Source organism: Macaca nemestrina, chromosome 10, assembly GCF_043159975.1.
Source record: "Macaca nemestrina isolate mMacNem1 chromosome 10, mMacNem.hap1, whole genome shotgun sequence".
In the NCBI taxonomy this organism is placed as follows: Eukaryota; Metazoa; Chordata; class Mammalia; order Primates; family Cercopithecidae; genus Macaca; species Macaca nemestrina.
The window spans coordinates 128,430,815-128,456,507 of NC_092134.1; the positions used below are offsets into that span (position 1 = coordinate 128,430,815).

The window sequence follows — 25,693 nt, forward strand, 5'->3', positions numbered from 1 at the left end:
TTTTACTGATAGAGAACAATTTCTCCGTTTCCTCTCTGGCTGTGAGTTAATTCAGGCCATCGAGTGAGCTCAGAACAGGAGGATGGAACTTGGGGGTGGTGATGATCCCTGAGCCATGTTGCTTCCCTGGTAGCCCTTCCCTAAGATCTCAGATAGGGGAACGCCAGAAGCCATGGGAGCTGGTGATCTGTAATAAAAACCCCATTTATGATGCTTTGACATGATCAATGCCTCTATAGAGGAAAAAAGGCTTGGAATTTTCTCTTGACCTTAATCAGGAAGAGTTAGAAGAACTGGGAAAGTGGAATAACCTTACCTTGAAGATCTTCCGTCTTGCTGATGCCCTGTGGGACAATGAGACTTACCTTGTCTAAACCTTTCTTCTTTCCCATTTGGCTATGATTCTTCTAATCATCTCCCCTCTCATTCCCATCCAGTGAGACAACTTACCTTTCCAAATTAGTCCCATTTGTTGTAATGACACAATTCAAACAACCTCTTTTCAAATACTTTCCCTAGCCAGGGAGAAAAGTTCCAAGTTTGTCCACCTTTCCAGGCAGGGAGCAAGATGTGAGCAGGCGGTTGGCTTGACTTTAGAATCAAACATACTGAGCCCTCCAGGAACCCAGCCCATTGCCTCTCCTGCAGTGTCCTTCAAAGCCCTGTACAAGAAGCTGTACATGGAGCTCTCGATCAATACTAATTTGTTAAGATGTTAATTATTGATGATAATATTGAGTGAGAAAGTATAAGAAGGAAAACAGGCGCTAAAGAGAGAATAAATGAGAGAATTCAACAAGGGAGTTATTTATTCCTATTTAGTACTGGCTGTTTGTCCCAATTCTTCCCTCCCACAGTGTAGAGCACAGCAGGAGAAAAATCCTTCATTGACCCCAGGGCTTCCTAATTCTCTCTTTCTGTGAATTCTGTTCATGCTTGGCTCAAGAAGAGAATTGAAGAGAATTGCTCAGCTGTTATTTGGTGACCGAAATTCTAAAACCTGCTTAAAATTTGTCAGAGCTGGAAAACAGTGGCAATTGTGAGCTACTGAGCTCCCCTGTGCTTTACTGTCAGCCATGGCAGAGCAACCTCAGCATCCATAGAGCATGGCCATTTATTTCCAGAAGACTGACAATATTTTTTGCTATGGGTTGATATCATGGCCTCATTTTTAAGATGTGAAAATCTAGGCATAGAAAACCACGGTAAGTCAACTGTGAAGTTGAGGCAAAAATGCCATATCCTATGATTCCAGTCCCTTTGCTCAAGTTACTGGGTGTGACCATGCCCCCTCTCTGATGGCCAGGTCACTGACCTCGTCTCATGACATGACAGTCACCAAATTCAGGGGTATAAATTAGACAAGCTTCTAGCCACATCTAACAGTATATCAGACTATTCGCTTCATGCTTTCCCTGATTTTTTCTTATCCAGTTGGGGCAATTATTGGTGGGAGAGTGTTTTTTTGTGGTCATTTCTAGCCTCTCTGGAGATCTAACCTGTCCCCACGTTCTTGCTTCAGGGCATCTACAGCTGCATCCATGGGGTGGCGATCGAGGAGCGCCAATCCGTAATGAACTCCCCCACCGCAACCATGAACAACACACACTCCAACATCCTGCGCCTGCTGCGCACAGCCAAGAACATGGCTAACCTGTCTGGTGTGAACGGCTCCCCGCAGAGCGCCCTGGACTTCATCCGACGGGAGTCATCTGTCTATGACATCTCGGAGCATCGCCGCAGCTTCACACATTCTGACTGCAAATCCTACAACAACCCGCCCTGTGAGGAGAACCTCTTCAGTGACTACATCAGTGAGGTGGAGAGAACGTTCGGGAACCTGCAGCTGAAGGACAGCAACGTGTACCAAGATCACTACCACCATCACCACCGGCCCCATAGCATCGGCAGTGCCAGCTCCATCGATGGCCTCTACGACTGTGACAACCCACCCTTCACCACCCAGTCCAGGTCCATCAGCAAGAAGCCCCTGGACATTGGCCTCCCCTCCTCCAAGCACAGCCAGCTCAGTGACCTGTACGGCAAATTCTCCTTCAAGAGCGACCGCTACAGTGGCCACGATGACCTGATCCGCTCCGATGTCTCTGACATCTCAACCCACACCGTCACCTACGGGAACATCGAGGGCAATGCCGCCAAGAGGCGTAAGCAGCAATATAAGGACAGCCTGAAGAAGCGGCCCGCCTCGGCCAAGTCCCGCAGGGAGTTTGACGAGATCGAGCTGGCCTACCGTCGCCGACCGCCCCGCTCCCCTGACCACAAGCGCTACTTCAGGGACAAGGAAGGGCTACGGGACTTCTACCTGGACCAGTTCCGAACAAAGGAGAACTCACCCCACTGGGAGCACGTGGACCTGACCGACATCTACAAGGAGCGGAGTGACGACTTTAAGCGCGACTCGGTCAGCGGAGGAGGGCCCTGTACCAACAGGTCCCACATCAAGCACGGGGCAGGTGACAAACACGGCGTGGTCAGTGGGGTACCTGCACCGTGGGAGAAGAACCTGACCAACGTGGAGTGGGAGGACCGGTCCGGGGGCAACTTCTGCCGCAGCTGTCCCTCCAAGCTGCACAACTACTCCACGACGGTGACGGGTCAGAACTCGGGCAGGCAGGCGTGCATCCGGTGCGAGGCTTGCAAGAAAGCAGGCAACCTGTATGACATCAGCGAGGACAACTCCCTGCAGGAACTGGACCAGCCGGCTGCCCCGGTGGCGGTGACGTCAAACGCCTCCACCACTAAGTATCCTCAGAGCCCGACTAATTCCAAGGCCCAGAAGAAGAACCGGAACAAACTGCGCCGGCAGCACTCCTACGACACCTTCGTGGACCTGCAGAAGGAAGAAGCCGCCCTGGCCCCACGCAGCGTAAGCCTGAAAGACAAGGGCCGATTCATGGATGGGAGCCCCTACGCCCACATGTTTGAGATGTCAGCTGGCGAGAGCACCTTTGCCAACAACAAGTCCTCAGTGCCCACTGCCGGACATCACCACCACAACAACCCCGGCGGCGGCTACATGCTCAGCAAGTCGCTCTACCCTGACCGGGTCACGCAAAACCCTTTCATCCCCACTTTTGGGGACGACCAGTGCTTGCTCCATGGCAGCAAATCCTACTTCTTCAGGCAGCCCACGGTGGCGGGGGCGTCGAAAGCCAGGCCGGACTTCCGGGCCCTTGTCACCAACAAGCCGGTGGTCTCGGCCCTTCATGGGGCCGTGCCAGCCCGTTTCCAGAAGGACATCTGTATAGGGAACCAGTCCAACCCCTGTGTGCCTAACAACAAAAACCCCAGGGCTTTCAATGGCTCCAGCAATGGGCATGTTTATGAGAAACTTTCTAGTATTGAGTCTGATGTCTGAGTGAGGGAACAGAGAGGTTAAGGTGGGTACGGGAGGGTAAGGCTGTGGGTCGTGTGATGCGCATGTCACGGAGGGTGACGGGGGTGAACTTGGTTCCCATTTGCTCCTTTCTTGTTGTTTTAATTTATTTATGGGATCCTGGAGTTCTGGTTCCTACTGAGGGCAACCCCGGTGACCAGCACCATCTCCCCTCCTTTTCACAGTTCTCTCCTTCTTCCACCCCTATCAGCCATTCCTGTTCCCATGAGATGATGCCATGGGCCCTCTCAGCAGGGAAGGGTAGAGCGGAGAAAGGAAGGGCTGCATGCGAGCTTCCTCCTGGTGTGGAAGAGCTCCTTGACATCCTCTTTGAGTGAAGCCAGGAGAACCAAAAAGAGGCTATGTGAGCACAAAGGTAGCTTTTCCCAAAACTGATCTTTTCATTTAGGTGAGGAAGCAAAAGCATCTACGTGAGACCATTTAGCACACTGCTTGTGAAAAGAAAGAGGCTCTGGCTAAATTCATGCTGCTTAGATGACATCTGTCTAGGAATCGTGTGCCAAGCAGAGGTTGGGAGGCCATGTGTGTTTATATATAAGCCAAAAAATGCTTGCTTCAACCCCATGAGACTCCATAGTGGTGGTGAACAGGAACAAAAGGTCATTGGTGGCGGAGCGGATTCTTGAACAAACTGGAAAGTACGTTATGATAGTGTCCCACAGTGCCTTGGAGGCAAGAGCAGGTGGATTGTGCATGCATGTGTGTTCATGCACACTTGCACCCACATGTAGTCGGGTGCCTCAAGAGAAGGCAACCTTGACTCTTTCTGTTGTTTCTTTCAATATCCCCAAGCAGTGTGATTGTTTGGCTTATATACAGACAGAGATGGCCATGTGTTACCTGAATTTTGGCTGTGTCTCCCTTCATCCTTCTTGAATGAGAATGAAAATTCTTGATAAAGAAGAATCCGTGGTCTAGACAAAAAAAAGATGGTGAGCAATCCTGCAAGAGCAAGGTACAAAAACAAGTCCTCAGTGGTTGGCAATTTTTTCAACCAGTTTGAACCAAGAACCTTCCAGGAAGGCTAAAGGGAAACAGAATTTTCACAGCCACGATTCTTTTGCCCACGCTTGAGAGCAAAAGATTCTACAAAGCTCTTTTGAGTATTTAGACTGTCGACTGGCCAAGGTTTGGGGAGGAGCAAAGCCACCTTTGAAGAAGTAAGGAGTCGTGTATGGTAGGGTAAGTGAGAGAGGGGGATGTTTCCAATGCTTTGATCCCTTCTTACTTAACCTGAAGCTAGAAGAGCAGGCTTCTTCCCCCAAAACTGATTACAACTGCTGTGGAGCAGACAGTTAAGAGAAATGAACTTGACAATTAAGAGAAATGAGCTGCACTCCATGAGTGTAGCTCAGGAGGTACGAAGAGAGGGGAAGAGACTTGGCAATGGGAGAGGGGGGCAGAGAGGGATCCTCCACAACCTCTTTGGGCCTGGCTCCCTGGGAACGTGACTTGAGCCCAGAGTGAACACTCTTGGTAGAAGCCCTTCCACCTTCCTGCAACACCTTGTTTCCCTCTCAGATTGTACCATTGAGGAATTAAAAAAAAAAGATATACATGTATAAAACTCCAGGGATGAGGGTACCGGCAGACATGATGCTCCCTTCACTTAACACTGGAAAATTGAGAAGGGAAATGAATATGTGTCACGGCCGGTCCTGAAACTTGGGGTAGGGCTATTCTATGGGTCAGTTCCACTGTCCTGCCATCCTTCCCTACACAGGGTGGCATCCAGAGAGCCCCGGGTCTGTGTGGAAGCTTGACTACAGGATCGCCATGTTGCACACAGGACACATAAACCAGAAAGGTGCTCATCCTCCTCTGGAAGGAAGCTGCCATGTCTCTTCAAGTCACTCCCTCCAGGGCTGCTCTTCGCCCCTGTTCGCCCTTACTCGCGACCCTTCCTCATCCCATCCTTGACTGCTATCCCCGACCCTCCTCCTTGATTTTTACCTCAGTATCTTTCATTTTAAAGCCAACTGAAGGCCTTGTAAAGCTTTGTTTTCTTTCTAAAATGAACATGGGGGCAAGGGGCTGAACCTCTCACAGATTTGGAGAGAGGGGCACGGAGTGCTTTACCTTAGATAACAGGAAAGACTGAGAGAGGACAGAGGGCGTGAGGCACCTCCAGGAGGAAGAAGGTGAAGGGCCACGTAAACACCGCTTCGCCCTGACTCTGTCCAGGGGTCAGGGACTCATCCCCTCATCTTCCTCTTACCTCACCCCTTTCAAACAAAAAACCAAACCAACTAACCTAGCGAACAGCAATCTAGAACCAAGGGAGCTCTTTCAGTCTCCGCTGGCAACAGAAATCAAGACGGTGTTTATTTCATATGTAAATATTTTGTTTTCTAATTAATTTTGTATAGATAAAGTGTTCTCTTGTGAGTATTCAGGGTGTTGGGCTGGAGGGAGTGGGGTGGGGATGGGAATGAGAGGGAAAAAGTGTTTTGTTATGGGTTTTCATTTTCCACTGGGGGAATTGTTTTGTATGGCTTTTGCTTCAGGGTGTCTGGAAAAAGTGAATGCCCATGGAGGCCACTATGGTGAAAAAGCCAGGGGAAAGTAATTTGTGTCCATTCCCCCCCCCCCACCCAGAAAACCAGTCTTCTTACTGGTTTGTGAGAAATGTTCATGCACTTTGGCCAGGGCTTTACATAGGGTTCAGTTTGGCTCTATGCAAACCCCAGGTCTGACTCCTATCCTTCTAGGTAGACCCTAGGTTACCGCATAACATGCAAAGACAGGCTGGTGGCACCATATTTCCTCTGTCAGTACCTAGGGTAGGAAAGATTCCCAAAAGGGCTTAAACAGAATTAAGGTCAAATTAACTTCCCGTTCTTGGTGTGACTGAAAGGTTTCAGGAAGCTCAATCCTGAGAAATCTCCCAGTGGCCTCCTCTGATGCTGAAACAATCATCTCAGTCATCTGAGTCTTTTCTTCCTTAGGACCTGGGCGCTGACTCACTCCCTGCCCCACCTCCACCCTCAGAAATCAGCCTGGCAAACACACCTGGAAAAATCTCCACTAACTACTTTTTGAAGCATGTGATATCTGGTTATCACATAACCAGAGAAGTAGTGCTGGATATGTGTCTTACAAATTTGCATGCTTTTCTAGAAAAGATGATGGGATCCACTAAAAACTCAGTGGTGAGATGATTCCCTTAGCAAGATTGCTGAAGTTAGGTTTAGAGGTGGGAGGATGGGTATGTGAGCAATGGTGCCAATAGTGGCCCTTTATTTGCCTTGTCCTCATTACTGCCATCAGGAAGGTGCTACTGGCCTTGAGCCAGGTGTTCATAATCTGGCCTTTGGTTAACCAATCGAACTTCTTTTCCTAGACTGTTGGTTTTGTGGAGGTTGGCAGCCTCTCTCTATCACAGGTTAAAATTTCCAAATCCATTTACCCAGTATATTCACTACATTTTTTCCTATCCTCCCATCATGAAAGCTGTTAGCTGGATAATTTTATTTTTCTAAACTTATTTGGCCCCAATTGGTCACTTTTCTTCAACTGGATATTTGCACTGGGACTAAGTTACTCATGGTCTGCTCAAGAAAGCGTAAAGAAAGGAAGGCTGGGCATTGTTAAAATCTAGATGTTACTTAATTCCAGAATAACAAGCAAGTAAAATGCATGAGAAATAATTCAGCTATAAGCCCAATCTATATCACAGATGGGTATGAAACAACACTCAATCCATCCAAAACTGTGAGATTCCGCAGATACCCTCAGGAGTACCTAATATTCACATGTTCTTCAGAATCCATGCTTTCTCTCTTTGTACCCTCTTATCATTCCCTTCCATTGCAGAAGTGGTTGGTGAGTGTGGTCCTGTATGAACTCCTTTCAGTGGCAATGCTTAAATCTCAGCATTTCCACTGACAATAATCTGACTCTTGAATTTGCCTGAGTCGAGAATGTGCACACCTTTCAAAGTGATGCATGTACAGTGGACTTTGTTATTTCAAAATCTGTCACTGTGTATCCTCAGCCAGAACTTGGGAAACATCCTTCGTGTGTATTCCCCTGCACTGGCCACAGCCATGTTGTGATTGAGGGGAAAATCCCAAATGATTCCATTAAATGTTGCTGGTGTCAGTAGTGCCAAAAACGCATGTATGACGTGATACAGTAGGAGTCATCTATACAGTTAAGTGACTATCACCCACCCGGTCTTCCGTGGCCATTGGGAGTTGCCCAAAGGAGAATTCTCTGCAGAGTGCTGGTCACCTGCACATGTCACTAAGAGCTAGGTTTCTTCGGTTCATTTTTTTTTTCTGTTGTTTTTTAGTTAGTTCAAGATTTAGAGACAGAATAACCAGATTGGTTGGGCAATAAGCTTTTGGAAAAAACTATTCCAGAACTCACTTTATTCTTTTAATAATCATCTCTCTAAAAAGGCCCTGTCATTGCTTGACACCCTGTGAATGTCTGTTTTCGTATGTTGGGAATGATTCAGATGTGTGCATAAATGATGTCACTGCAGTGATGTTGATGAATGCATTCAGCATTTCCAGGGATTGTGGCCATTCCTTATGTGCTCTCTGAGCCCAAAGCCATATAGGAAACATATGCTCAGTAGGCTGCTGCACACTACAGCAGAGCTTTTGGTTTCTTCACTTGGGTGTCAGAGATTTTTCCTGTTTAAGGAGCTCTTCATGGAGGAGAAGCAGCTGAAGGTGAATAGTCACACCGGGATGGGTCTGGCCTTACGCATGCTGTGTGGTCCATGGTGTGTTGAAGGTCCTGAAAAGGTCTTTTTCATTTCCCACCCCTCTCCAACTACTGCCTTCCCACACAGATTTGTTGCTTTAGTGCTGAGCTGAGCTGCCTGTCATTCAAATGAAAGTAATCCCAGGAAAGGTGACATATTAAGCCATATTAGGGATTTATACATTTAATCACCTAATTTACATTAGGAATCTCACTCCTTTTCCTGGGAATAAGTTATGATACAAGAGAAGAGGAAGGGAGCAGAGAGCACTAAGAGCAATAGAGTAGGGAACAAGGATACAGGTTCTAGATGGCAAAGACATTTAAACCATATTTTATCCTCCACCTGCTTTTAAGGCTCATGTGACACCTAAATAGGACTCCCGGTTAGGAATTATTTTCAATACACAATCACATGAGTGTATAATTTGTGAATTTCTAAATTCAGTATCTTGTAGGGCAGGTTGAGAACTATGATTCTTTCTGTAGAAAATGGAAAAGTGATGCTTCTCCTCCATTACATGTTACTGAGTAGGCAGCTAGAAAAATCAAATTGAATTTATGATACAATAAAAGTTACTGTCATTGTCTGGTCTCTGTCCCAGTTTAAATAATCTTCCAATTAGCTGAGTTGGTCTATATCCTATACTTTCCACCTCCATGGGGGGTGCCCTGTTAGCTGGTAAAAGAGCCACTTATGACCTCAGGTGCTACTTAACCTGGGGGGCAACTGTTTCTTAGGCCTATCAGATGTTTGAGATGACACTAAAATGCAGATTAGTCAGTCTGAGAATGTCTAATATTGATCTGGATCTAGGATTCTATTCTAGTTTGGGGGGGGTTCCAGTATTGTATAAAATCATAGGATATCTGAGAACATCCCACCCTCAACTCATTCCAACCACATTGATTCAGTCACACAGGGGCCCTGTGAGTTATATGACTCAGAAGAGACAGCCTATCTATTCCCACTACAAAGGCCCCCACCCAGAACCTTAAATTGAAAGCCAGTGCTGCTACTTTTATGCCTTGGAGAGATCTGTGAAGTTTAGGGCTTCTCATTTACAATATTGAAGCAAGAAAAAAGAATTTTGTTCAGAGTAATGGGTTAGAATAGCAGTACTGGGAATAAGTCGGAAAGTTAGAAATCTTCCACATTTCTCTCTGCGTCTCTCAGAGCTCCGCACAGTGAGTTTCTGGAGCTGCTTCATGCTTTGAATATAATTGCTGGGGTGATTATGTGGGTAAGGGCTCCTGAAAGAACTGAAGGTGAAAAGCAGAGTAGATGAGTAGAATTCCTCAGAGCCTTGGCACTCTGGTGTGTTGAGTCTGTGTTTTGGCAAAGGTAGGAGAACTCAATGCAAGAATAAAGGTACAATTAAAAAGCACAACACTAAGCCCAATTTAAACTGTTATTTTAAAGATTGGGTTTCCACACTTTAAACCTAAACTCCTTTATCTGTAATTATTTTAGTGTTGTGATTTAAGGGGTGGAGCAGGTTCTAGTACTATGCAGGAGAAAAAAATAAAAGCTCTCTGGTTAAATATGTGAGTTTAATTAAACCAACGTCTATTGTGCACGTACTATGTCCCTAGGCTAGTTCTGTGAATGATATAAAAGGTTTCACAATGGAGTATATTGTACTCATGTACAATATATGAATGCATAAGTACAAAATATGTAAATTTATAAATAGGTATACATACATTTGTATGATTGTACATGCAAGTTTAATATTTTCTAGTTTCAGGGTAGGAGTCAAAGATATCCATTATGTTATTTGAAAAAACATTGCAGAGATTCAACTTCCCATGTCATGGCCAGGCCTGGACTTCTTTCGAAATTATTACACCTCCCAGAGCTAAATTCTGGGGTTTCCTCTCTAACACAACCTTGCCTTTTCTATATCTTCCTTCCTTCAAGACCCCTCTGTGGTTCTGGTCCATAAATCCATCTGGCCTCGTTGACTTCCCTCTTTGATCTAACCCTGTATTTATCCACATTAGCAATATTCTTACTGGCAATTCCTTTTTCCTCTTGCCACCTCACTACACCAACCATGCTCAGCTAACTGCACCCCAGCCCCTTGTCATTCACTGCATTTCCAGGAAGAGAAAGTCTTAAACCTATGCTCAAGAGCACAAAGTCAATCAATTTAACCTCGCCTGAACCCTACTCACTTGGACAACTTTTTAAATTCTCCAATGTTGACTCAGTGTCACATTCTGTTTGTTAAATTTGTTTTATTTCCCTTTCATGTTCATGTCCTGTCTTTCAACAGGCCATCTTTCCTACTGTGTTCGCAAGAAAATCTGATTATTGAATCCTCACATATGCTGTCCTCTCTGCCTTTAGATTTCTCTTGTCTTTCACACATCTTCCCCATCCTTTCTCCCAACAGAGTGCTCCTCTTCCCTATGCTCTGACCTCTTCTGAGGTGCTCTCCAGCCAACTGTACTTCTCTCTTTTGCATCTTTAATTCCTTCCACACATCTACCTGCAACTATCTCAAAAAAACCAATCCTACAACTATCTCTAAAGACAAATCTTTCAATCCGACTCTTGAATTTCTGTCCTATCTGTGTTTATCTTTTCACTTCCCAGCTTCTCAAAAGAGTAGTCTTTCTTTCTCCACTTCCTCACCTTATGCTCATGGCTTCATCAATGGGCTACATCCTACCACTCTTTTGAAACTACTCTCAGGCAACATTCCAATGAAGTTCTTGCTACAAAAGTCAATAGCCTTTCTTTAATTTCCCTGCTCATCAGCCTCATTGACAATTACCATTGGGAGGCAATGCATTCTGGTTTCAATCTTAGTTTGCTGGTCCTGTTACCTCATTGGTTCCTGCTCTTCCTCTTATCTCCTGAGCATTGACTTGCCATGGTATTTTGAGCTTGACCCTCCTCTCCTTATTTTCATGCTCTGTAGCAATCTTTCTGACTTCAATAACTCTTTGAATGAAGATGAATCCCAAATCTTCACTTTTAGCTCCTACCTTTTGCTTTTCCTTAATACACATACTTCCAGTCACCTTCTGACTCAACTTCATCTTGACTCAAATATCCAAGACCATTGCTGCAAACCAACATAATCACCAAGTTCCTCCTTTATGTTTAATGGTATCACCATGTCTTCTGTCACCAAACTCAAGCTTCTCGGGCACTTTTGCCTCCTCTGTTTTCTTCATCCTGCATATCTAAAAATTTGAAAAGCCTACTAATTCTTCCCCCTAAGGTTTCCAGTCTTCCCTTTTCATTCAGACCCTTCCTTCTACTCTGGATTATTTCAGAATCTTTTAGCATTGTTCCAGTATTTTATATTTGAATCTACTCTTATCAGTACTCAACTTCCTAAATATAAATCAGATGTCATTCTTCAGATCAAGAAACAATCTTCAGTGGGCTTCACTTGCCATAGTCTGCCAGCAGTAACTTGTTACTTGACGGTGTGTGCCCCATAATCCAGACAAGCTGAATCACATTTGTTTCCACTTCCCCTACCAGCTTGTTTTACCCATTTGTGTCTTCCCTTAAACTGCTCCCTTTGCCCAAAATACTCTCCTATCTCCCCTTTCACTCCCTTCCTGAATAATATCCATTCCCTCTATATAAGTCTTCAAAGAGCAGAACAACTTCATGTTCCATCCAGAAAATAATTTTAGACATTTTATGAATGCCCATAACACTTTCATTGTATCTCCCTAGTGGCAGCTATCATGGGACATCTTATTTCATAGGTATTTGGTTATACATCTTATCTCTCCTGCTACAGCATAAGCTCCCTGTGTTCAGGGCCATATATTTTTAAATCTTTTCATCTTCTGTAGCACTAAACAGAGTGCCTTGTATATGAAAGGCATTAGTAAATATTTGATATTATTATGAATTATAATTGAGGAGGAGTCACCATTTTGTCCATTTGTATCTGCAGTAGCACCTAAGGATAAATCCCCCCAGTTTCTCTATATATATCTGCACACACAATCACATGTATATGCTACATGTATACAGATTTCAAATGAAATCTGGATTTTTCTAAGTGCTTTGTCCTTTGAAGTTGTTTTGGACTGTTTTATGGTTAGGAAAGTACTTGGAACACTACATGATACTCAAACAAGTGACAGAGGGAGAAACTATGAAGGATATTGATCAAATTTTAGGTATCAGCTTTTCAGATGCTTTGGGTAGAGCTTGTATCCAGACACTTTACTACCAAGACTGAGTCTCTAACAACCTGATCCATGCTGGGACTGATCTGTGATCCAATATTTAGCTTGTTTTTTTAACACTTGCAACAAAGAACCTTGTCACAGTTCTGGCTCACTAATCACACAGCCTTGTAGACCCCAGGTGGTGGTCCAATAGGACCAGTGTATTTCACTACACGCTACTTCCACATTTGTGGCCTTGGGTGAACTGTCCATGCTGGTCACCACCTTGTCTTTATATTTCTTTCCTGAGCTCTGTGGCTTCTCACCCTTTCTGAGGCTTTGTCTACAGGGTCACTTCTCCCAAAGGGAGGATAAGAGTTGAGGTAATTGAACACTTTACCTCTTATCTATATATTTCCAGTGAAAGTAAGTTAGGATTTGAATGAGCTGGCTCAGAGAGAATTCTAGTCTCTAAACTACTCCTTTCTCTGTAAATATAAAGGGATTCATTACCTCAGGGGGAGACAACATCACTTCTGACCTTATGGCCCTCCCTTATCCTCTGGTCCCTGTATTCTTGAAGCCCTGTTTATCCTTCCTCCTCCTCTCTTGGCTCTACTTAGCAGTAGCCAGTGTCAGTCTGTGTCCCTCTGAAGAAACTCTTGGAGCTGGTACTGTCCTTTCACTTCAGCTGCTCTGGTAACCGATAATGTTTCCTTTCCTTCTCCTGGCCAACCTTCTTTATAAATCTCATTATGCCACTGGCCATGAATTATTCCCCTTTGGGAGGCATCTTCTGCCACTGTGTGCTAATTTAAAGCATACTATAGAGAACTGAACTCAAATAAGTTATAGGCAGTGACAAGTCCCTTTTTTTAAAAAGTGAATAAAGTCCATTCTTCATTGAGACAGGAGTGGGTAGGACAATTATTATCGGCAAGGTAGGGCAAAACTTGCGACAACTTGGGAGATACCTAGTGAAAATTAAAATATAAGTCTAGAGAGATAATTTTGCTTTTCAAAACTCCTATTGGGTCTACATATTCTTGCTCCTGAAAATGAGAATAGTTAATATTTTAGAGCAAACCCCATTTCATTATACTATGAGACTTTTTTTAGCTGATGAAACAATCTGGTAAACAGCTGGTGGGAGGGTAGGAAGACAGCCATCCTCATGAAGGATGGTCATGAATCTCATTTGGGCCAGTGAATGGACCAAAATTCTAGGCATTTTAGCAATGAAGTGTTCATGTCAATTATTTTGCCTCCAAATACCCATAAAAGGAAAGGGAGGATCTGAGGAAGGAAAAGAACAGGAAGTCTACATTGGAGCTTCCCTTTGTGTCACCAATAAAGCCAGGAGCTGACATGTGAGGCTCATGGTTCCCCCTTGGTTACTGGCTTCAGTGATAGCTTCGGAAAGTAGGGAACCTTGAAAGAGCAAGGACCAAAGATGAGATGAGTGAGAAACCTGAATGTAACCCTATCTGTGAGGTCCTGATATCCACAGGGAGCCTGGCCCCATGTCATTCCTGCCCAGGCCCTTCAGACTATAGCACCCAAGGAGCCCTTGATCATCACCCTGGGCAGAGGGAGTGACTCATCACACCACCCTTACCCAAATAATTTAGGCCACCAGGCTGTGACTCCATCTGTCCCCCTTACAGTAAGAGACTCACAGTCTCTGAAATCTGACAGGAGAACAGCGTCAGGGGAAAAGGCCTGAGAATGTGAATTTGCTGAGCTGTCTGCTCCTCTACGATAAGTACATTACCCATTTCCAGAGGGGTTTTTTCAAAATGAAACAAAACATGCCTGCCTAAAACTTCAGCCCTATTCAGAACAGTCTTGCAGTTAACTGTCATTGTCACATTTTAATTATAATTGATTTTCTTTTGAAATCAATGGCTATTTTAATGCTCCCTTTAGCCATGACATAAGAACCCTCTGCAAACCAGAGACCTGGCCACTAGGTTGCCTCTGGCTGTGTTATTCTCTCAGTAGTTCATACATTGCTCTCAGATATTCACCTGAACAGCACAACTACACAGAATTTGACCTCTTTGCCATGAGCATTCTGATGCCTATGCACCTCCCTAATGCACACAATCTTAATAGATCCAAATTTCCAATGCCAATCATGTTATGGTAGATGAAAGTGTTCATTTAGAATGGGATAAACAGACATAATTTATGCAGTCAGTGTTTTCTCTTTTGCTCTATCTGGCTGGTGGATCACTGATCCCTCGAGGTTTGACAGAAATATTCAGGCTTCATGTGAAGGCAGCATTTTCTTTGTAATGGAAGAACCTAGTTATCCTCTTCACTGTCCCGTTTTACCCTATGGAATCCATGTGGCCATCTAAGGTCCTGTTGATGGATTGGTAGTAAGAGGATGGAGAAGCAGAAGCCAGTCCCCCGAGAACAGACAGTCCTGTTGCTTAGATACATGCATATTCACACATGTGCCCACATCTCTTCTTGGAAACATCATGAGCAGAGGTGGAGAGGTCTGTTCTCAATGGGAGGAATAGGGATAAGTTCCTTGAGAATAGGGATTCTCAAGGAATAGGGATAAATGCCTTCGGGGATTCAATAACTTATCTGTTCTCTCTCTCTCTCCTGGGGTCAGGATCAAGAAAAATATCAAGATTTCACCTAGGCAGGAAGCAAGGAGAATAGCAAAGCATCCAGCAGAACTCTTGCTGAGAAAAACATGAAGTAGTAAAATCACCCTTTTTTGACACAAATGCATTTGGAAGTCAATGAGAGCACTTACAGCTCTGTTTCCCTTCATAAGCTTTTCATCTCTTGCATTCTTTACTTCTCTTTCTCAATTTATTTATCTTGAGGTATTCTTATCCTAAGGTGGCTCTGAGCAGCCCACCCTCAAAACACAAACAATGTTAGGATGAGAAGTTGAGTGAGCACAGAGCTCGAACATGTGCGTGGTACTGAATGTTTCCAAACCCGAGCCCAATCAGTCTAGCACAGTCAATCCCACTGCATTTTAATGACTAGGATGGGGCCTGCTGTACATAGCTGGACATCTTGGATTACAGAAAAGAGGCTTTGTGTGAAGTCAGCATTTTGTTTGTGATGGAGAAACCTAGTTATCCTGCTAACTGTCCTATTTTACCTGGTGGAATCCATAAGGTCCTGTTGATGCGTTGGTTCTAAGAGAATGGAGAAGCATAAGTCATTCTACCAAGAACAGACAGTCTTGTTGCTTAGATACATACATATTCTTTATGTCAGGATTCCTCCTGAGACTCTTGCACACCTTCAGTGATCAGGGCATTCACTTTGGTTATTTCTTGGTAACAGGCACAAGAAATGGGTCACATAGAAATCTGAAGAGTCATTTCTTGAGCATTTTTAGCTTAATCCCATGTAAAGATGCACTGAGCTCCTGCAGTTCTAGCCTGCCTCTTCTCCCCTCCTTGGGGAATGGTGGAGTTTCTAGAGTCACCAGCAACCCATTAGACTCCACCACGCTTAGCCTATGGTAGATTCTGAGTAAATCACAGTAGTTGGTATGTGAATACAGGAGAATTTACCATAACCATTTCTCCAAATAACCTCCTTTGACTTGGAAATAGGATCATCTTTCAGTTTTACAGATGAGAAGTCAAAGCATGACAAAATTAGATAATTAGCCAAAAGTAAGATTATACAGAAAATTCTTGACAGAATCAAAACTTGGCCGAACCAAAACTTGTCCAAATTTCTAACTCAGCGAGTAATGCTGCCTGAATTGTCTGTCCCCACTGTAGGTTTTCAGCGCTGAAAATCTACAGTCACAAAAATCTAGGCAGCTGATTTAGCCAGATCTTTTCTATGAAATTTCCCTTTGCAGACACACACACACACACTGCACATACATCTACAGAGACAAGTCAAAAAGAGCAAGAAAGCAAAAATTTGAAAATCAGAAAGGATAGAGAGGTTTCCACAGTGAAGAAAACTTGGTCAAATAAAAATGTTTTCGAATTCTATGGGGTAAGATATTGTGAATAATTTTTTTATTATTAAAAATTTTTTATGTAGCATGTAATCCACACAAATAAAAAGCTCAAGAAAAAACTGGGACAGAGGATTTCTTCCAGAGTGCTACATGGGAAAAGGGCCTTCAGGAACGCGTGCAGGCGAGTCATGATACTCCAAAGGTGTCAGTAGTTTTTGTCAGCCCACAGTGAGCAGGGCAGCCTCGAGGGAGAGCCCCTTACATCCTCTTCTGGGCACCTCTGTCTAATTCTTAAAGTTCAAACATACAAGCCTGATTCTAGGATTAAGGCATGAGTTAGTTCTGAACAAAAAAATATAAGGCAGTTCACATACACAATGAATTCTTGAAGAAAGAACCAATAGCCCCCAGACCCATAATAAATCATTACTGCCTGCCTAAATCCTGAGGAAAGGGAAGCATGGGTGCTCCAAAGACTAGTCCCCTGAGAATACTTATGAGACCTTGATTTTGTCACACGGTTGCAATGGTGATTTATTAAGCACCCGCAGATCAGAGAATCTTGCAACAACCTTCTCTTGCAACCCACCTGTTCACTTATGAATGATATCAAGCTCAGGAAATAATCCATCTTTCCAAAGATTTTAGTTTGTGCTGCAGAAGAAATTTTGGCTCACATACACAGCATTATGCTTATACCAAAAACAGTGAAAGAGCTCTAGTGTCCTGCTTAACACAGAGCAACTATTTTTTTTTAAATTTTATCAGTCCTTCTTAGCCCTAGAGGGAAGATAGGAGAGGAGGTAGGAAGATGGAAAAGTCCTTAGACGAATGAGTGAGGAGTCTACTATGCCATCAACTTCACAATGTACTGATCCCCGGAGCCTGGTTCAGGAAGCTGGTTTCAGATGATTGGAGGAAATGGAGGAGCTTTCATTCTCATGCATGAAGATGGAGGGAGGAGGTGGGCACTAGACTAATTTTTTAAGCTAAAAAAAAAAAAAAAGCCTATTACAAAATCTCATTTTTCCTTTGTCCTTTTGCCTCCCAATAATTCACATAAAATCATGTTATCATAGTAAGCTAAGACAGAGGGGCAGTAGCTATTCTACCTTGACTTCGTGGTGACTTCATCTTTTTCACGAGTGTCATTACAGATACCTGGATCATGATGATCCTTAACAACAGGTCACGGGGCCAACAGCTGATGAGTATTTGGAGCATCTTATTCCCCCAAAATGACCATTCCCTGCCTCCTGCTACACCCATATTCATCCGGGGGAGGTGGGAAAATAGCAGGATTCTTGGGGACCCTGAGGGCATGAATGGAGAATTGTTTGATTGAAACCACAGAGCTCTTGTGCTTAGTATTAAATATTAAAATAGAAATGAAAAGTTCAGCTTTTCTGAGCTGTACGATAGCGGCCAATGGAGGAAGTCTTACAAAGAAAATATATGTATCTGCACAAGACTGAAGCCACTAAACCGAGTATACATAAAATAAGGACATCTTCCTATTTCAAGTATATCTTAGGGGGCATGGGTGCTTAGCTATCCTATAAGCACCCATGCCCCCTAAGATATACTTCTGTGTCCTATAAGACAGAGAAGATAAACTCAATTTCAGAGCTCAGAGCTCACTCCTGAGCAGCAAGATCCACATGAGCTTAAACTCTTTCCCACTGAGCCTAGGGGTGGAATGTAATTCCTCTGATAGTTTTGATTTCTTTCCAAGCTAGGATTCTCCATTTGATCATTGGCACCTTGGCAGCTCACACAACTCCATGGTCTCTTCTGTAGTTTTCAGAAAAAAATATATATATGTATATACACATATACACACACACACACACACACACACACATAACCCTGTTTGGGTAAGGCCTGTTGACAGAAGCCAGATAGCTGGGTGGAAGTTAGAAGATGGGAAGGAATTCTTATCTCAGAGTTTCAATACTGTGACAATGTGGAGAGAAGTCTCCTGGGAAAATGCATATGCCCAGTAACTTCCAAATGAATCAGGGAAGTTGGAGCATTTTTGAGATTTACAGTGTCTTTCCTTCAGTAAAACAAACCATAGCAATATTATGCTCTGCAGAGTCTTCTGCTCACCCTTGGATGGACAAGAGCTGCTTCTCCTAGGGAGACAAATAAGAACAAGAACAAAACTCCCGTCTCCTAGGCCAGTTATAAGTGTTTTCTCCTTTCCTTTATTATTCTGTTACATAATGGGGAAATCTACCTGGCCATTACCAATCAAACATTCTACTTGCTAAATATCATATAGAAATTCGTGAAAAAAAGAGTAGAATAAGCAGATTTCATTTAATCCCAAGGGTCTTTGCAGTTTTCATCCTCTCCCTCAAAGTTATCTCTTCTTTGAGACACTTGATCACCTCTTTCCTCTTCTGGGTGGCCATAATTCCAAAATGAATTTCAGTGGTTGGTGCTTCACAAAAAGAAAGACAGCTATAATATAAAATAGACCAAAATGCTTATATTTTTAGTCACTGCAAAGTGGGCTTTATCGTTGAGAACAACCTTCCAAGCTCCTTACCTGGAAACCGTTCCTCACCTCCCAGCCTTCTGGCAGCTCTCCTGGTCCCCCTTCATGTTTTTGGCTCCCCTCCCTTTCTTTTCCTATGAAAATGGGATATATCCCTGAAACTGCATTCTTATCTAAACTATCAGACTGTTAAAAGAAACCCTTGATAGTAATTTTTCATGGTTTTCTCATCATTTTTTAACTTAGGAAGTTGGAGAAAGAATGACAAGCAGGCAAATGAGATCTTGTTCCCGAGTGCTTCAATTCAAGGTCAAGTGCTGGGATAGTGAGTGCCTCTTAGTGGAGAGGGATGTGCTCTGGAATATTAAGCCACCTCTGAACGTGTGCACTGGTGCTTTGGTCGAGATGCCTGTTGTGTATGTGGAGGTATTTTGTGGCTTTTCTTGTTCTCTCTTTTTAAATATTATTTCAAGACACAAGCCCTTTGTGATGGAGGATGTCTAGCTTGAACATGCTGGTAATGTGACACTATCCTCAGCTCCCCCTTGGCCCTGGGTTCATAGGAGGCAAGTGTTTCTAAATTTCTCACCCAATGAGTTGTTGCTTGTTATTTTTAACCATTAATATTGTGTGTCTATTGGAATGAGAAAGAGAAGGCTGAATGGGAAACAGATTCAGTGACAAGCAGACAAAAAGCTCGGTTCTGAAAAATGTTCTTCACTGAGTTGAAAGAAAAATAATCTAGAAACAAAGAAGAGGGAAATTGGGGTAGAATGGTTTGGTGGTGAAGAGACGATGACACCCACATCCAGATGCTGTGGTGTATTCCCTCACAGATTTGTTTGTCATTCCCTGTGAGCTCTGGCAGAAGGAGAGGCTGTGCTGCCATTGATGGCTCAGAAATGGTGACAGGCTGACTTTAGAAAGAGACGTAGGCTTTCTTCCAGGCAGACACTGATAAGCATTGTAGCTTGATTCTTCAAAACCTTGTCTACAAACCTTTAGGGCAGCTCCTCTCCAATGATTTCCATTCTCCAGTCAAGAAGATTCTGAGTAGAAGAGCCTTGTGTGCATTGTGATTACATTGACTTAAGTTGGGAAGCCAAGGGGCACTGAGGAGAACTGAATATATCAGGGGAATGGAGTTAGTCGAACCATTTTTTTTCAATATTGGAATGATTCTGGATCACAGAGTTAGGTCACCTCTGAGAGAGAAAATCTTTTAAATAAAATTATATCTTCCCATCTCCAGTGAAATCACTAGGTTGCTAATATGATTACAGTTTACTTCAGGAAGAAAATTGCTAGATTCGATTACAAATAGGCATTTTACAGACTGATTTAATCCTGAGTCTTACACATATTAACATGGAATTTACTGACTCAGACATGATCTTCTAAGCTATAAAATATTACTGGCGGGTAGTAGATCATATGTTCTAAGCAAACCAGGAAGGCTAAAACGTTAAGTAATCCTCCCAAATATTTAGCACCTGTGTATTTCACTATAGCTGTAGGGGATTTGGGAGTTAGGTCACAGGGGAAAGGAGGGAAAGAGTGCCACAGATTAATGAAACTCAGAGTAACTTTTTTCTTAACTATTAAAAAATAATAATTAACCCAAGGACAATTCTCAAACCAGAAAAAAGCATGAAAAGTGAGCTCTGCACTTGCCATTGGTTACAATTTAGAAACACTTAGAATAAATATCCAGGTTTGGGGGGAGTTGTTTCTTGGCTTGCATTGTTTTGTTTACTGGAGCTCTTATTTTGGGGATATTTGGTCTGCGGCTTCAGACCATGTTTTGGATAAATGACTTATCCATGCATTGATATTTATTGAGTGGAAACCCATGCCAGGCTGTTCTTGGTGCTGCAATATAAGAATGAACCACACAAAGTCCATACCCTCTTGAAGTTTATATGTTGATGAGAGGAAATGGACAAAAAAGCAAATCAATAGATCTCATGTCAGACAGTGCAAAGTGTCATGCAGAAAAATGAGGCAGATTAAGGGGATAGATGATAGGATGGGTGTGGGGTTGCTACTTTTGAGTAAGCAAAGATGACATTTAAGTAAAGGTTTGGAGGAAATGAGGGAGTGAGACTTGGGGCTTTCTATGCAAAGGCAAAGAGAAAGCAATTGCAAAGGCCCTGCTGTCAAACCAAATGCTTGGCAAACTTAAGGAAGTGCCGGGAGGCCAATGAGGAAGGAGGAGAATATGAGAGGTGAGGTCAGAGAGGGGGTAGTAACGCAAGTCAGGTAGGGCCTTGTAGGACACTGTCAGGATCTGGCTTTTACCAAGAGCAAGATGAGAAGTTGCTGGAAGGTTCTAGCATAGAGTGATATGATCTGACTTCAGTTGAAGAGGAAGCTTTGGGACTGCTGTGTTGAGCATATACCATGAGAGGGCAGACAATGGGAGCGGCTGAAAGACCAGTTAGGAAGCTCTTGCAATAATCCTGGTAAGACATCATAGTTTCTTGGGACATGGTATTAGCAGGGGAAGTGATAAGCAGCAGTTGGATTTTGGAAATGTTTTAAAGAATCGATATCACACAGTTTGCTGATGAATTAGACATTGAATAAAAGAAAGAAAAATCTTAAGAATAACCTTAGAATGTTTGGCCTGAGCTATTGAAAGTTTGGAGTTGCCATCAGTGTAAGACAGGAATCCTGCAGGTGAGGCCAACTGGGAAGGAAAGCCTTACAGTTTAAGGTGTCTACAGATGTTCCAAGTAGAAATGATGATTAGGCAATTAGATATATGGACCTAGAGTTCACGGAAAAGGTATAGCCTGAAGATACATATTTGGAATTTGTATGCATTTGGATGGTGTTTGAAGCCATGATACTAGAACTAGAGAATGAGTAGCGACAGAAGAGAATTCTCTGGACTGAGGCCCAGGGTGGAGGATTGTTCAAAGCTCCAGGAGATGAGGATGGACCAGCACTGGGAGGAGTGGTTAGTGTGTAAAGCAAGTACTACCATTGAGTGGGATAAGACTATCTGGAAACATGGAGATCATCCCACTGATGACCTGGAAAAGAGCTGTTTCAGTGGACTGGTGGGGGCAAAAGCATGATGGGCTGGATTCAAGAAAGAGGAGGTAGAGACAACAGGAATAGGCAACCCTTTAGGAGGTTGGCTGTAAAGAGGACATGGAAATAGCAGATCATAGAGAATGTGAGGCCCAGGGAGGGACTTCTTTTTTTTAAGATGGGAAAAATAACAGCCCATTTTATGTTGACCAGACTAATCCAGGAGAAAGGAAAAATTGATGATGCCTAGGGAGAGAGGACAATTGCTGGAGTAATGTCTTTGATGAAGTGAAAGGGCATGGGATTCAATATATACATACAGGGACTGGCTTCAGGGGACTAACCAGGTTTGTTTGTATTAATAGCAGGGAACTAGTGCATTTGGGCACAGATGCAAGTGGGTTGGTAAATGGGATAATGGGAGTATGCTTTTTCTGATTGATTTTCAGTGAAATATGAAAGGAGTTCATCAGTTAAGAGTGAGTATAGGGGAAGATTATTGGAGGTTTTGGAAGGAAGCAAGCATGAATGAGTCATATAGCCATCCGGCAGGAAGAGTGAGAACAAAAATGTAGGAGACACCAAAAATATAGGAGACATGCTAGGTGGCACAAAGGACTTATCTGAGGTTCTTATCTGAGGATCATGAGTTTAAAGAAATTGAAGTGTTTTCTTCAGTCACCTTCAGATGCTTAAACAGGGTGGCAAGTTGGAACATGGTTGGGGTATAACCAGGTGAATATCATGAAAGCAACAAGCGATGTGATGGAGTTAAGGGCAACTACAGTGCATTAACTATAATGTTTGGTCATGGAATCTAAGCTGGGTGTTAGAGGAAAGTGAAGATTTTTAGGGAAGGAGGACAATGAAGCATATTAGAGGCAGAGGATTGAGATTCAAGCTGGGATCACTGAATTAGTGAGTCAGGGGTCTCAGAAGCAATAACCTAGAAATTAGGAGCTGGGTCAGAGAGCTGGATGTTTGAGGTTATGGAGGGTTTGCAGTTATTGGTGGTTTGGGGTCTGTTGTTGGGGTGGTGGGCTGAGATAAGATAAAGGAAAAGATTATAGAAGGAGCAGGAGTCAAGGAACTGAGAGGCCAGGATATGGGAATCATATAGATATTGAAGTCAACAAAATGTTGACTTCCATATGACAGGAATGTAAATTATGACAGGAATGAGGGAGAGTGATTCAATAACATTTCAATCATTACATCAAGTAAGGGGTGCAGCTAGCCTAGTCTGATGTGCATCAAAGCTGGATTTTATTATTGTTGCATGGTATTTTTTAAAAGCAAGAGAGAGGATGGTCTGGAATGGCAATGAGGGATAAGGAGGGCATCTCCATCTCCAGGCCCCAGGGCATGAGGTGCGAGTGGAAATGCTCACCAATTGGGAGTGATTCAGGGTCCTCAAAGAGGAGCCAGGTTTCTGTGAGAGCAAGAGGAAAGGAATTGCCAGGGTTGTGGTTAGTGATGAACCACTGATTCCTAGGCAGGATTTGGGAGTTGGTAAAGGAAGGGAAATGGGCTGAGATGGGAGATGTGCCTGGGTATCTGGGGATGAAAGTCCAAATGATAAGAGGGACTGGGGATCTTGGGTTTCTCATGGTGACTGCCCTAAGCAAGGCTGTGGGCATTTGGGGTAAGGCCCTAATGGTCTTTATGTCAGATTGAGGTGGCGATGCTGCAAGCGCCTGGGGCAGGTACTGGATGGCAGCACACAGAACTCTGGTACCTCTTCCTCAGTCCCGATATTTGTTTTTTTTAACTGCCACTAAAAAACCCCACTGCTACTTGTGATAGACCACAACATGTTTTTATAGATGTCAACAAATGTGATCCCGGATTGAGACCACATTTTGACTATTTACCCTGGAAAGTACACATTTTCACAGGAAATCTTGTCCTTTCTGTTTTAAAGGTTCCCAGCTAAGCTAGTCTCTTTGGGGGAATCATAATTCTTTGTTCTTACTTACCTTACCCCCTGTTCATCTTTTTAAAAAAAAAAATCAAATAAAAAGGATTGGAAAGCAACTTTGCTTGTGCCCAATTCTGCTAAATGAAAGTTTCCTCTGACAGATCATTTCGATTTTGTATTTTCTTTTCTGATAGAGAGAAACAGTGGGACAGGAGCATATGGAAATGATTGAAAGTCTTTAAAAGCCTAGAGAGAAAGTTTTTGAGGATCAGGAGAGGGATTAGAAAGAAAAGGACTCTGAGTGGGGCTGCATGAAAAGAGGGTAAGGACTCTTGGGGAGGGTCTGAAAAATACAAGTAGTCTGGCAAGGAGAGCAGAAAAATAAAAATCTACCATGTAGGTATTTGGAGATGTAGCAAGAGTAACCTAGAGTCTGCCCACAGAAACATTGCACACTATTTCTGGCAGAGAGGATGCTCTAATTCTATTCCTGTGCCATTTGAAAAAAATCATAATTTGAGAAGAGAAACTGTTAGGCCATTTCTAGTGAACTATTTTTCCAAACCCTCACGGAACCCTGAACAGGGTGTGAATGAGATCACAACCACTGCTGCTGCTGGTTCAGCCTCTCTGTCCACTAGTAAAGGCAAACCCTTCAGCATGGTCACATCCTGCCAGCTGTTTCCCTCAGAAGATTAAATTGTGTTCATCTTGGCTCATCTGATGCCACATCTTGAGTTCTTAAGGTATCACAGCCAACTCAGAGTCATACCTTACTTTATGCACTGAGTATGCATTGAACTCTATTTAGGAAGGAAGAGGGAAGCAAAGGAAGCCAGAGATGGTTTTATCATGACCTCTCTTTGCTTTCTGACCTCCCAGAATCCACTCTTTGGAAGATGAGCAGAAAGCAATGTGGCTTCCATTTACCCTGCCTCAGATCTCCCCTACTTCAGGCTGGCTCCCACCCCTGGTTAATGGGGTAAATTGGGTATACCTATTTGTTAAAGGAATCGTGGGAAGTGAGGGGCAAAATTGATGGAGCAGTGGGAATAGATTCAAGAGAGCTTTGTTACCCAGTGACCATCCCAGCATTAACACTGCAGAGTAGCCCTGACGCTTGTGGAAACATTTCAAGGGAGCTAGAGGCAATGTTACAGTGGAGATCAGAGAAGCGATGGGGCAGTGAGCTCTTGTCCCTAGGGGAAATCTCTTTTCCTCCATGTGACAGGAGCCAGTGCCCAACAGCATCATAATTACACTTAGCCACAATGACTGATGCATGTGTGTGTGCCTGTGCACATGTGTGAACGTGGTGTGTGTGCGCACGCGTGTGTAAGGGGGTGATGATGGAAACAAAATACACGTCCACTGTGGGGCTGGGTTGCAGATTCCCAGCTGCACCCCTCCCCTAAAGTCACATGGCAGAGGGGAAATGGTCATAGCTTTCCCGTGTGATGTCTTCCCCAGGGAGCACAGACGACTCAGGCTTGCCTCGACTCTGTGAGGCCCAGACTCCACACTCCTCCCTGGGGCCAGCTCTCCTTCCTCTTGACTCTCAGATCCCCAGCCCATCCACCTCCAAGTTATTTTTTGTTTATTTGTTTTGCTTCTGTTTTCTGTAAATATCTATTTCTTATTTTGGACATGCAGGGATCAACTGAGATTCTGGAGTGGGGGGAGGGGCGGATGACTGGGTCTTTTTATTTTTTCCTTTCTCTCTTGGATTTTGGTGTTTGAACTTGAAAAAAGATAATTACAAGTATATATATAAGCAAATGACTTACCTTTAAACAAAAGAAATAAGTTGATTTCATTCTTTTGATTTATCTTGTTTCTCATTGGGGTCGGGTGGGGGTGGGGGGTCTTTTGGGTGGAGGGCTTTTTTGTGAGCTGTATAGATTTCCAGTTTGGACTTGTTCAAATGATGCAGGAACAAAAATTAAAACGAATTAAAAAAAAAAA

The 25,693-nt window shown here is 43.5% G+C and overlaps 1 protein-coding gene and 1 long non-coding RNA gene across 5 annotated transcripts in view; one reads left to right on the forward strand and one right to left on the reverse strand.

The window, feature by feature from the left end:
• The window catches only part of LOC139356856 (uncharacterized), a 59,866-nt gene extending 55,503 nt beyond the window's left edge, over nt 1–4,363 (reverse strand). Inside the window, exon 1 of the long non-coding RNA XR_011609327.1 lies at nt 4,259–4,363. This is a non-coding gene — a long non-coding RNA (uncharacterized lncRNA). The remainder of the gene's footprint in view (nt 1–4,258) is intronic.
• The window catches only part of LOC105481967 (glutamate ionotropic receptor NMDA type subunit 2B), a 442,762-nt gene extending 417,069 nt beyond the window's left edge, over nt 1–25,693 (forward strand). For all 4 annotated transcript variants that reach the window (XM_011741769.3, XM_071072181.1, XM_011741782.3 and 1 more), the window contains one exon: nt 1,523–25,693. In XM_011741769.3, the coding sequence (XP_011740071.2) occupies nt 1,523–3,379 (1,857 nt within the window). In that variant the 3' untranslated portion in view covers nt 3,380–25,693. The remainder of the gene's footprint in view (nt 1–1,522) is intronic.